The 13,908-nt window shown below is 46.4% G+C and overlaps 1 protein-coding gene across 9 annotated transcripts in view; it reads right to left on the minus strand.

Annotated features, from left to right (window-relative positions):
• The window catches only part of dnc (phosphodiesterase dunce), a 696,777-nt gene that overhangs the window by 88,675 nt on the left and 594,194 nt on the right, over positions 1 to 13,908 (minus strand). The window contains exon 1 of one of the 9 annotated variants that reach the window (XM_070524788.1): positions 6,760 to 8,166. The exons of the other annotated variants lie outside the window; for them this stretch is intronic. Within the exon in view, the coding sequence (XP_070380889.1) occupies positions 6,760 to 6,881 (122 nt within the window). The 5' untranslated portion in view covers positions 6,882 to 8,166. Of the gene's footprint in view, positions 1 to 6,759; positions 8,167 to 13,908 lie in introns of those variants that run through there. 9 annotated transcript variants of the gene reach the window in all.

A 13,908-nucleotide genomic window follows, 5' to 3' on the forward strand; every position in this document is an offset into this window, starting at 1 on the left:
CAAACTTGCGTGCTTGCGTGTTGTGTTTGCATGCAATTCTTGTTATTTTCCTCTTGTGTGTCGTATTTGCAAAAAGAAGAAAATAATATTTCCTTTTCTACTTAAGACGTTGTCATCATTTTATTAATATTCCTGAAAAGTGTATTCGGTATTTTGAGATAGCCATGTGTAAAGGATCCTACTCTCCATTTTTCTTTAATGAACAATTCAAAAAGAATACGCCACTGCGAGACGAACAATAATAACGTCATGCGAGACCGATGAATTACCTCAAAATAGATATTTACGGGTTAAATTTGAGCCAGACGTGTATCGTCCTAGCCTACAGAGCCACGATCAGTATTCAGAACAAACTATTACGCTAGAATTGTTTGTGAGCGCAAATAGCAGCCAACACTGATGCTGGGCGTATAATCAGCGAAAGCCGCCAGCCAACAGCAAATGGCAATTACGAAAAAAAAGCCCTGCAAATTCGGCGCCAGGACCCCGGTAGTAAGAAAACGACAGGACAAGACAAGAAAAAGTAGACGGCGGGGCATTGTGAAAGCAGCACAAGTGGAGCTCCAAAAAGCGTCCAACATCTCAAGCAAGACGGAGCCAACATCTCAAGCAAGACGGAGCCACCCCGTACCCTATACGCCTAACCCCATCGTTTCTCGAAAAGGCATACAGAATAAGAAAGAGCACAAAGAAAAATGGACAAGTACTGGAAATTGCAGCCTCCGGTTTCCGCGATGGAGAGGCATTTGAAGCGTGACAAACGTGGAGAAGCATGTGTACGGATCAAATATCCCCGTCAGGTAGCACACGTCGTGCAGGGAACGCTGAAGGAAGATGAAATATTACGAGAAAGCCACGACGCTGGCTGCGGCGCATGCACATATTTGTGTGTTTATACATGCACACCTTCTCCAGACCTCTCTTCAATCTTGACTGAGAAAAAAAGATATATAAGCTAAAATATAAAAGCTATATATATATATATATATATATATATATATATATATATATATATATATATATATATATATATATATATATATATATATATATATATATATATATATACACACGCAAGAGAGCAATGTCTGGTTTTTCCGTTTTCCTTCGAGCAGACAACGCTTAGCGAGCAAGAGGCATCGGTCATCGGCCGCCTGCGTCCGATTGCCTAGGATTCTCACAGCGTTTCACTTTATATTAAAAAAATATATATATTTTACCGTACAGGTCCAGATCGGAATTGACCGTATAGCTTCATCTCCGAAAGAGTTCTTGAAAGGTGGCGAGGGGACGTGCGAGGCCTACAAATGCCGATCATCTTGTGCAGGAATAGTCTCAGTATCAAGATGAATTTTTCATTGCGCCTCAACCTGCGCCGGACTTTCCTCCAGTCGGGCGCGTGGTCACGAGCGGACATTCTTCAAAAATGTTTTGCAGATTTCGTCAAACTTCGCTAGACTTTAAATAAAGCGTGCGTTGACTGCCAACAAAAAACAACCGAACGTTTGGTGACGTGCATTCTAAACACCAGTCAAAGGACCACGCCTAAGAGATACTGATCGCCTAGTGCCATTGGCTTCACAAACCACATGTGCAATCAAGTGTCTCTACAACGAAATGACCAGTACAACGGAGAAATGATTTTGTCCCGGTTCAATTGCGAGCTGTGCGGTGGGCGACCTTTACAACGAAGTGAGGCGTATAACGAACGATTTCGGAGGCCCCAAGCGCTTCGTTATAAAGGCATTCGACTGCATATGCTACACACTTAGTTAAATTGTGACTTGCAATAATAAAGCAATAGTTGCAGGTCAGCAATTTGATTGCCTCCGTGTTCTTACTGCGACCGCAATAAGGAGCACAAAAATGGATCGCGCAGCGTTGTGCTGGGTTTGGGTGTCATGCCGAGTCAGAGAGTGGTGGCGTCTGTGCCAGCACTTCGGAGGCTACACCGCAGCACTACAATCTAGCTGACGAAGATGACGCTGCGCGCATCGCAAAGACGACCGTTACTCTGGAGAACACGACGGTGTCCGATCTGAGAACCTGCTGCTGCCGCAGTACACGAGCTCAGAGTTGGAGGAATGGCTGAATTTCTGGATGGCTCCTGATTTCTTATTTCTTCAAGCACGCTGCTTTAAACGGACAGATAACCCCTCAGAAGCTGAATCGAGACCATCCTGCTGACGGAAAAATTGCCTATCGTGTTGGCGAAAACAGGCCCTGTTTTTCTTGTTAAACGTAGAGTTATACTTTAATTCTTCACTAGAAGTTGCGAGAAATGGCCCAATTGGTGCCCCACGCGACAAAATATGAAGATGCATTTTTTTTTGCATCTGTGCTTTGGGAAGTAACCGCTGCAGGCGTAAATACGATCGAGGGTGAGCGTTTCGTGGCGCCATAAAAAAAGCTGGGTCCTTAAATATAGATTGTTAGTCCCCTTAACACCAAGTCAAATAAATAAGGCCTCTTTCACAAGTTTTACAGCTCCTATCAGGGCCGTTCGGTGACTTCACCGGCTCACAGTATACATCGCAACGCGAACCAGCCGCCAACACTAGCGCACCTGCCGCCGTTTTTCACCAAACACGCCAGAGGAGCGGAACAGACCGTCGAACTAGTCGGCCCATCGACAAGGAGCTGTGTGTACGTTTGGGCATCACTTTGTCCCGTTGCTGGGCGCTGCAAGTTGTTCATCACTGGAATGACTTGCCCCCTGCCACAGAGGCCGTTTACAACGAAATCAGTTTCGGAAATTTTACCTGATATCATTCGTTGACACCAAGCTCAACCATTAAGTAATACCTCTTTAACAGGGGCCTTCGAGGTGCTCGAAATAAATAAATAAATAAATAAATAAATAAATAAATAAATAAATAAATAAATAAATAAATAAATAAATAAATCCAAGTCAAGTCAGCACTTACCGTTTCGAATAGAATAGCGGACATTACGCTTGCATCTTTCTTATTAAGTTGTACTCCTGCCAGTTCTTAGCTTTGGGGCACCTTATCATGGAATCCAGGGAAAAGAGGGGGAAGGCGGGAGATGGAAATTCAAGACGATGAGCAAAACGAGAACAAGGTGAAAGCAGGAGCCAACGTTTCGACAAGTGTAATTGTCTTCTTCAAGGCCTTGAAGAAGACAAGTCCACTTGACGAAACGTTGGCCCCTGCTTTCACCTTGTTCTCGTTTTTTCTCATCGTCTTATTATGGTATATATCTTTAGGGAAAAAAAGGAAAGGAAAACTGAAGACTCATAAAAGAGGCACTTCATGTTCTGTTCTACCAGAGGGGTTTCTGCGAAGAGGGTGAGCAATCCGTGTCATCTGGATGTGCAACAGAGGGGGCGAGTAAAGATAGGAAAGTAACCTCGACAAGACAACTGCATGCCACGCGCCACATCAGTAAGAAAAGATCGGCCGTCCCGTTGCACCACCCGGGATGCACTTCGTCACGCCGTCAGTCGCGATTCTCTTCTGACACGGAAGATAAGCGCGCAAACTTCGTGGAGGCCGCGTCTGATCAATAAACGCAGTCACAGCGACGGTGCCCGAGCGAGGCGGGGAGACCAGGTACAGGATCAGCTTGCCCGCTCGTCTTTAGAAGAAAGTACGGAGGCAACGCCACAGTCGCCATATAGTGTATCCCATATCATGTATATATTCACAGTCCTCGCTATTTAGTCGCAGATTAGATAAAGACGCTGATTTTTCGCTGATCTAGCATTCACATGAGAAGGCGGTGGCGATAATGTTGGTACAAACTGTGCAGGCTCACCGATCTTCCGGGAAATGTGTGAAAATTTTTAAAATGTGAGTTTATTTTTCGTAAATAAGCTTTCAACATGAGCCGCTTTTCATGGTAGTTAATAATCAGCGACCAGCTAGTAAGTGGAAGAGACAGCTTTTCAATGTCACTTTCTCTTTAACTACATAATTAAGAATCTGGCAACACATAGGACAAGTTTCGCTAATCTTTTTAATGAATACGACGCAAGACTAGTTGAAAGCGTGCAACACTGTATACCACGCTTAAAATGAGACTGAAGACGAAATCAAGCAGCGGCGTGAGAGGCATGGCGTAAGAGAGGCGCAGAAACGCAAGGAACCGAGCACTTGACAAACTCTGTTATCTGCGGCCTCTTGGAAACCGTGCGACAGTTTTTTTCCGAGCGTGAAACAAGCCCGCGAATACACGCAAAGTGCCTCGAGCGGTCAGTCATGCGGCAATTTTGTGTGCATTTGCGGTCTTTTTTTTTCACGCTCGGAAAACCACTTTTATGTAGCACGTATTGAGCAAGATAAAGCTGTATCGGGAGTTTTTCATGTCGCTCTACAATTTTCTCATTGACACTTTTCATCTAATTATAATATTTGAGAAGTTGATCAATGAAGACTTATTGTCAAATTAGGCGGAATGGAAAAAATTGTTTGAGTATCTACAAGCAACGGCAAGCAAGATTACCCTTGTTCTGCCCACCTACGTGGCATTTGCATACTTTTAAACTCTGGCCGAAGTTAGTTGACACACCCTGCATGTACATTCTCAGCCAGCGGCGCTATTTTGGGCACAGTAAAATTCCACCATAGTGTCGAATTTTGTAATGGCGGCATTTTGAGCCAATCAGAGTGGCCGAAGTAGCATTCTGGGCCAATCAGAGCTGAGAAGCTGGCCAATTAAAAACAATGTCCAGAGTAGCATCTCAGCATGGGATACGTGGGTATATTAAGTAATTTATCAAACTACTGCAGGCCTTGCGAAGGCCCTAGCCGCAGGGCTAAGGGGCATATAAAATAAGATACTGAATATGAGTTGAATATTAGAACATCGATTTGACTAAACTTGTCCTTTTGGCTTCGAAGGGGTCTATGACTGAAAAATCCATCCTCTTTAGCGAAATCATCATCACCATGATCATCATGAGCCTATTTCCCTATGTCGGCCGCAGGACAAATTTATAACGCGATATTTCAAGACAATATTGCCCGGAAATGCAAGAATTCAGAATAATTATGCATCTGTGCAGAAACTTGCTGCCTTCGTGCCTTATCAAAAATTATGTCTTTGTTGTTTATAGAGATGAAGCGTAATGAATGACTTCAGCGGAACGTCTGAAGTTACAAGCACGAATGTTAGGCAAATCGATATAGGCTGTTACCCACGATTCCCATGGCAACCGAAGAACCGTAGCGCTGGAGTCCCCTGTTGCAATTTCTTGCAGTACCTATATAAGCAGCTAGACACAGCAACAAAAAGCTCCTGCGTTAATAAACGAACGTCGGGGAAGAACTCCACGCTACGCCGCTATGAACAGATAGTGTAAGTTCTCGGGCAAAGTTGTCGGCAACGAGCGTTTGTTTATCAATTTACGCGAAGCGACCAGTGCAAAGCCCGCTTTATCGCGACGCCCCGCGCGTTCGATGACTGCAGTTTTCCCGGTCAGCTTGGGGAAACCGTGGGAGAAGCCGGCAAGGCGGAAACGGACGAGAACCCTTTCTCTCGTGACCTTGACCGTGAAACCCCTACGAGTCGCTGGCCGACTGGGCTTCCCTAGCCACGTATCTTTCAGCGCACTAGCAGCGGCACAGCTACTACCCACACGTAGAATGTTTCCGCTTGGGGCTGTAACCGCAAACGGTTTCCCAGCGCTGAGATCATCGATTAAAACAGACAGAGAGAGAAAGTAAAAGCTAAGCGCTCCCTAACTCGAGTAATTCTATCGCGTCCGTCGGAAAATCATGACTCACCCGCCTCGAATTAAAGAGCCGCTCGTGTAATTTTTACGATAAATTTCATCACGTCGCCGGCTGAACTGACGAGTGTGTCCCTGTTCCAGCTAAGGACATCTTTTGGACTGGTTTAAGAAAACAACGAGGAATAAGCGGACAAAAAGTAGGTTGTCCCGCACGAAAAATCGCCGTGATGAAACGATGATTGAGCAGACGAACACTTGAGGTGCAATCGGCGCCAAAAGTTTACGAACCGCGGTCCCTGCGAAAAGGTTGAGCTTCCAAGCCGTTGACCATGTGACCTGCGAAATACCGTAGCCTGCATAACCTGTTGTTCACATATGTTATATTGCCGACCAGAACTCTGACTACCAGGTTGAGTGTGGCCGTAATACGGAAAAAATTCAACCTTTTCTGATATCACACGGTCGGTAAACATTTGACGTCGGCTATTCAGGTTAGTAACGTATGTCATACTTCTGCTGCATATCTTGATGTCACGCTAAATGTTCGTCCTTGCGTAAGATTATTTGAATGCCATCTCTAAAATGTTACCCAGCACCGTGACGGCCAAATACAATGCTGCTAAGCGTGGATAGCTGGTGTAGTTGGTTGTGAGTCGCATTATGAAACGCCGTTCCAGCGCACAAATTAACACGGACGAGCAGAGAAGCCCTTCTTGTTGTCCTTCACTGGTCGTCCATGTTTATCTGTGCAATAGAACGATGTTTAAAAATGCGACACATTTTCAACACTACCAACGTTCTCTACTTCGAACCAGCGTGTTTTGGTATACACAGCTGAATTTTCCTGTTTATGTAAAGAATCATCTGGCAGTCATGCGAAAGACGCATTAATACGTACGTGTTGTTATTTCGATGACACCTTAAAAAAGAGAGCTTGAGGTATCTCGCTCTAAGTAACTTTTCGTGCCATATTTTCGCGCAAATTTGAAAGAGCCCACGCGCACGAACGTCTTCGATTCTGACACGAGTGCGACACTACATAAAGCTTGGTTCGAAATTACCTTGCGGTGAGCTTCCGAGCCGGCAGCTCGTTCATCTTCTCCCAGAAGGAACATCTCGACTTGATACGCAAAGCACTCGTGCTTAGCGTGCGAGGCAGGTGAAGACCCGGGTCGCGCGCCATCTCCGAAACCACGACGCCAGCCAAAGCGTTTTCGAACGGCGACAGCACGGCGCTCCGTACGAAATCCACGGCGACCCTGCAGGCCTCGCCGGCGACTTCGAGCACGAAGACGACGGTGACCAAGTAGACAGGTAAAAAAAAAATTCACTAAATTCCCGCGCACCACTTCACGAAGACGATGTAGTGAGCAGAAGACGACGATGTTCCAGAAGACGACGCTACGCGGTTCAGAGTCAACGACTGGTGGGCTCCCCGGAAGAGAAAGACCTTGCCACAAACGCGACCTCAAAACTGTTTCTGGCACAGACGTCGTCGTATGCAGGAGATGAAGCGATGTGGCATAGCGACAATGAGGACCGATCCTCAGACGGCGTTAGTCTTCTCCAGAAAAACGCGTAGCGGACTAAACTGCACCGCTCGCCCGCATCAGACGACTGTTAAGCGAGGCAGCAGAAAGCACAACCGAATGCGCCGGGAAGAGAAGCAGACGATGGCACGTTAGTAGCAGTAGCAGCAGGCAGTGCGCGCTGCCAAGGGACGAAGGGCCTCCAAGACGCAATGACGTCGTCGCCGTCCCAACTTTTTGATTGGGCACTCGAGTTGCACAACGTCGTCCGCGTGGCCGCTCGCTATTCCTAGTGACAGCTGCCGCTCCGCTACGCCAGAGCCCGCCGGCGATAGTTCGACGAAGAGCGTCGGTGAGGCAGGCCTTATCCTTCAAAGCGCCGGCGCGTTGGCTGCCAAGAGTAGCAGCGATGCCGTGAAGTCGAATCCATGCGGAAAGCGGCGAGACGAGCACGTCACCGACGCGCTCCACGAATCAACACAAGGGCGCACAGGAGGAACGCGCGTGCAGACCGCAGGAGTCCGGCGAAGTGGCGCGAAAGCGAGAAACCGTGACCGCCTTTTCTTTCTGGGCCCCCGAACGGGAGAGGAACTGCGAGCGCCGCTCTCCTTTCGTTCTGACTTTTTGTTTTGCTATCCGGGAAGAAGCGAGAGGCAGGAAATCCGATGCGCTTGCTACAACAGCGAGTAGTCGGCAATGGAGAGCGTAAATATGAAAGTGTTTTCGTCGATCAGCTAGCGGAAACCGTTAGTCGGGCGCTTGAACAACGGTAGTGAGCGAGGCCAGACGACACAAACTTGGGGAGGTGTGCTCGTTCTGCTCAGAGGGCGGAGCATCGACTTCGAAGCTGGTGCGGTGGGGCAGAACGCCCTGCGCGCCGCCGCCGCGCGCCGGCGCTCTCAAAGCTTGGAGCAGACGAACTCGCGACAGAGATGAAAATGTAATAAAGGGACGGCCGACCAGCGCTACGCGCGTGTAGTGAGGGAGAGCGGCAGGCGCGGGCTGCGGCTAAAACCCGGCACGAGGCAACGATGAACAGGAGGGAGGCGAAGAGGCGACGCGGAAGAAAACGGAAAACGAAACAGAACTCGGAGAGGCGCGCAATTTGCGTGTTATAATGCGGACATTTGCTCGAAAATTGTATGACTAAAGCGAAAGGCACGGTATCTTGAGCTATTACCCAAAGATTCCCAAGAATAAAACTTTAGCTCGAATAAAATGAACTTGATTATATATTATAAAGAGCTCGAATAAGACTGAATAATTGATCACAAACATCGATAACCTCAGATGAAAGCCATAGTTGTGTGCTTCTGGTTGGTTTGTTGCTTGTTGTCTTCTCACTCTTTCGCTGTAAATTTGCGCGCAGACTACCCTAAAAAAATTAAGAAATCGTGCAGATATATTCAGTAACGGCATAAACAAATATATATGCAAATGAAGGCCGGTTTCGGCGATAAACATCACTAGGTCTGCACTGACACATTCTGCAACTTAATTCCTTCTTCAATATTTTTAGGCTGCGTCTGAAGATGATCTTCATTTTTGGTCGTCTTATATATATATATGCAGGGTGTTTCAGCGAACACTTTAAAAAATCTTTAAGAGTTGCTTGTGGCAGATATCAATTCTAGTTCATGAGCTGGTCTGCTCGAAGCAGCGGACAATACTTGCACAAAAAATTGAGATGCGAAATCGACGAATTAATAAAAATTCACTAATTAAGTTTCAACTAATTACATTATGGCCCATATTGGAATTTACAAATTCTAGCCGTGGAGTTCTCAAGGCGGATCCACTTGGAACGAATTTTCAAGCTGACACCAGTTTCGATATGTAAATTCCCGAACTTTGCGGAGAAATGCATTGGCGTTCCAGTTTATTTGTTAACAAAACGTGGGCGTCACGAAAATTATGGGGTTTTACGTGCCAAAACCACTTTCTGCTTATGAGGAACGCCGTAGTGGAGGACTCCGGAAATTTCGACCACCTGGGGTTCTTTACTGTGCACCTAAATCTAAGCACACGGCTGTTTTCGCCCCATCGAAATGCGGCCGCCGTGGCCGGGATGCGATCCTGCGACCTCGTGCTCAGCAGCCCAACACCATAGCCACTGAACAACCACGGCGGGTCGTCGGCCTCACAATAAATCTGTTCACTAGAATATAAATACTAGTGAAGTGACTATGATGTTCCCGAATGAATCAGTGTCATTGCAGTTCAGTGACTGACTACATTTTGTAGAAATAATAATAATAATAATAATAATAATAATAATAATAATAATAATAATAATAATAATAATAATAATAATAATAATAATAATAATAAGTGAAGGTTTCCATAAGAAACCCCGTACCTTGCTAAAATGTAATGTAACACAAAAATGAAAGAAAAAAAGGAAAGCATGGCAAAGAAAGAGAGTTCAGAATGATCAGACTACAAGGATACAAGGCCAACCCTACTATATCCTCAGCAGGCATTTTGGCGCCTCAGGCGACATCAACCAATACTTGCGATGACCAACAATCCTTTCGCGTAACTAACCCTTGGTTAAAACTTATTTTGACCCTTTCGTGATTTAGGGTGCTTATACTTGTCGAATATTTTTGTCATAAGTCATAAAAGTCTTCAACAATCTCTACTGTGAAACGGCTACTGTACAAAATCGTTTTCGCTGCGTATTTGGATTCTTTGGCGCAGATACATTTCCTTTTTTTCCTACTCGGCTGCTTCCACGATTTCACGACGACACAAGATCGTACATTATGACGGTCCTTGATGTTTTTCAGGCCTGCTATTATTATGTGCGCACGTGATTTCGTCGCGACCTTTATCGCGGCTTTATCGATGACCTCGGAGGCGTGCCTTGTATGCCAAGGCTCACGTATTGTAACATTATGTAACACCGCACTCGCTTCCTTATGAAATGCTTGTAAATACAACCTGCTCAAACAGTACGAGCACACTCGCCGCGATAAAGAACCTACGTACGACTCAGCAACAAGGAAAAGAAAAGAGAAATATAATTCTATGGCCGCGATAACCTGTACAAACAAACACGGGGCCCACGCGATCAAGATCGCCCACGCTCTCAGCAAAATATACGTCGTGACATTTACGCTGATATAGAGCCGTTTGCAAGCAACAGAAGCGATACACACACCTGCGCATTTGCCGCAGCTTATTGCAAGACAAAAGGGCATACGAATATTCGCCGCGAACGCTTCTTAACCGTATATCCTCGTGATGCTTCCCGCAGACGTTCGAAAGCCAATACAGGGGGCACGAGATGCGGCGAAAAAAATATACGGAGCCTAGGCATAGGGACTGAAATAAAATCGGAAATTGCGCCTGATCGACGAACGACATGCACTTAGACAATTCCACGTTGCACGGCTGCAGTTGGGAGAATTAAAATGTTTTTACTGATGCCGTGGTCACTTGACATTTGCTCTCGACTGTGCATTATTATGCATATTATACATTATCATGATTAACACTCAGTCGACTAGGTAAAATATTCTCCCCAAATATAAAGTTGGATCAGTGTGAAACCGTGGAAGCGGTTTAGGTATGTTCTTGGCATCAGTTTTAGTGGAAATGGACACTAATTTGATGCATAGACCGCTGTATTGTCACGGACGACGAAAAGGTTCCGCCAAATTCCTTTGAAATAATGCGCGTTGACACGAAAGTCATGGAGCATCAACACGCCAACCTGGCACACGATGTTACGCGTTCATCTTTGTGTTTAGCCAAAGAAAAGCGGTTTTCATCACAACAAACGCGAGGAGGGTCACCCTCTCAATATATATGGAGGTGCGCTGCCGTCCGTATCTAAGCGTGGTAAATAAACTGATTTTTTTTTTTATTTTCGCCGATATACCATACCAGCCGATAATAAGAACCGACTTCCTAAGTGGTTATACTCCTGCGCTCTCATCGGGTCTGAGAAGGATAAAAAAGAATTAAATTGAGGCGTTTTACTTGCTAAAACCACGATCTAATTATGAGGCACGCCACGGAGGGAGCTCCCAATTCCTTTTAACCACCTGGGGTTCTTTGACGTTCGCCCAACGCACGACGCACGAGCGCTTTTTTCGTGCCGCCGCCACCGGAATGCAGCCGTCACGGCCGGGGTCGAACCCGCGACCTTGAGCTCAGAAGCCCCACGCCTTGACCGCTGGGCGGGCTACCGCGACGGGTCAAGGACGATATGCGAATCTGAACAAAACAGAGGAATGTCTTCCTTATTCCGCGTGGGGAAAGACTGAACGGTCATTGCCGCACTTATCGAGGTTCTGTGGCCCGGCGGCTGCAAGGCGAACGCGTGCAGCCGAGCAAAACAGGAGCCCCGCTTCGAAAACGAGGAAATCGCGCGAGGATAGCGGCGAAACAAACAAAGTTTCCGGGTCGATTTGCCTCTGTTCATGTAGTGAACGGGACACGAATCTGCTCGTGTGTTTCTTTCTTTTTTAAGACGATACGAACGCGCGCATCTGTGCGTTTTGTGCCGCTAGCCAACGCGGAAGCGGTCTCATTAAGAACAAGAAGAATGGAAACATTGAGGGGGGGGGGGGGGAGGGGCGTCACAGGCAGCGCCTTGATACGTCAGAGGCCTGACGCCAAGGAACGGAGCGCTCGGGCTGCAGGAGGGAGCGCGACCGCACTTTTGCACGTCGAGTTTGTTTCAGCCAAGCTGGCTTGAGGAAGGAATAAATTGCATCGGTGAACTTTCGGTGTCGATTGCAAGCCACGTGGAACTGCCGTACAACAATAATTAAAAGCGCTGCATCGATAGCAGCACAGCGACGAGACTCATGAGCAGGCCACTGCTTTCTACAAAGGCCGAGAACGACAAATACGACTGGCTAAAGCGACACCAAAAGAGAAATATTAAGTTCTTTTTTTTATCATTTTTAGGGTGAGCGAAGAGTGATTTTTGAGACCGAATTCAAAACGAATCGAATAGTACCAGAAGCAAATCGAATCGAATATCGAATACTTTGCGAAAAGTTTTCGAATAATGAATAGCCGTTATCTCGACTAATATAAAACGATGTTCATATCCCAGTACTCTTAATGTTAGCAAGTTTCTCTCATTACATAGCACGTTAGGAAGCGTTTCTTTAATAAAAGCCCACAAAGGGGCTTCGTATCAAGCAAGTAATTTCTTCGCACGCACAGGGCTCTTCAGAGTGTGCGAATGATCGCTGTAGAGTCTGTAACTTACGCCTACTTAGGTTACGTAGCGTGCTCCACTACACAAGTTCTCATGTTTTATGTCTGCACTGTGCCCCCAGGGGTGAACATTTAGCGCACTCTTGCTTAAAATTTATGTTTATTTGGACGCATTCGACGTCCTGAAGTATTCAAAAAGTATCCGAAAGATATTCGAGCTTAGGTATACTGTCTATTCGACTCGAAGACCAGATCGAATAGGACTCTATACGATTCGTAATTCGAAGGTTTCGAATATTCGCACATCCTTATTTTTCATTCAGTTGGTCTGCCAAACGGCATAATACTTGAGGATCAACATACATATCGACCGTGGCACGGCCAAAACGTAAGCAAATAAACATGCATTTTTCATATCCTCGACATGCCTAAGCACATTTTTGCGGGCCTACGTTGCGCCAGGGCACGCCCGAAGTAGATGGCGGGCATTCGCTGCAGACGCCGGAGCGGAGCACTTCGGACATTGGACATTTTCTTCATGTGATTGACCTTAGGTAAAAGCGATGGCTGGTATAAGGGAGAAACCCCAGCCCGAAGTCTCCAGTGAATGACTTCCTTCAACTGAGGAAGATTGCAGGGAAACGAGCAGAAAAGTGAAGAGATAAGGGTGCGTGCATGGCTACATTTTGCTTCAGCAGTAGCCAAACAGCTACACTCGCAGTGAGAGTGTCATACGCTCTGTGGTTCAGCGTTGCGTTTTATAAATTATATGCCTGCCTCGTAGGAATGGCGAAAAGCCACTTGGGCGATACATGCAACTGTGATGAGACATTTACTCACTTCCCTCGTGCTGTTGTCCACGCTAACGTGTTGAGAGGCAAGTGACATGTGCAGTACTTGATAGACTGGACCATCGTCCACAATCGGAACACGAGGTGCTATGCGAGCACTCTGAAAGTAGCTCCGCGCAGAAGGCTATATCTGCGTTCCTAAAGTTCCCGAGGTCCACGGGCTTACACAATAGTGTGAGAATGCTCCTTGCTATAGTTGCTACCCCTGGATCGCGTATACGCAGTTTACTTTGCTTATTCGTTTTCTGTCTGCATCTCCCCGTGCCGGGTAGCCAATCAGTATAGTTACCTTTACAGCCTTTCTACACATTTTTTTCTCTCTCTCACAGTGAGAGGAGGTGTAATTCATAAAAGACGCAAAAAAAAATTAACAATAGGGCCGTATCTCTAAGCCTCCGCCACGACTAGCTGCAATGACTTCCGACCTGCAACAGCTGTCTCGAAAGTCTGGGACTAGAATGACTCCCAGGGACTCCTGCAGCAAGCATCGATATCAGAAATGCTCGTAATGAGATTGACCCTGCCATCAATGAAACGGCAGCATCACTTTTAACATGCGTCTAACGAACACAAGAGGCATCATTTCGTACGTGTCCTCTACAGCGAGCAGAATAAGAGGAACCGAGGGGCTCAACTTTTTTTAGTT

Source organism: Dermacentor albipictus, chromosome 9 (genome assembly GCF_038994185.2).
Source record: "Dermacentor albipictus isolate Rhodes 1998 colony chromosome 9, USDA_Dalb.pri_finalv2, whole genome shotgun sequence".
Classification (NCBI taxonomy): Eukaryota; Metazoa; Arthropoda; class Arachnida; order Ixodida; family Ixodidae; genus Dermacentor; species Dermacentor albipictus.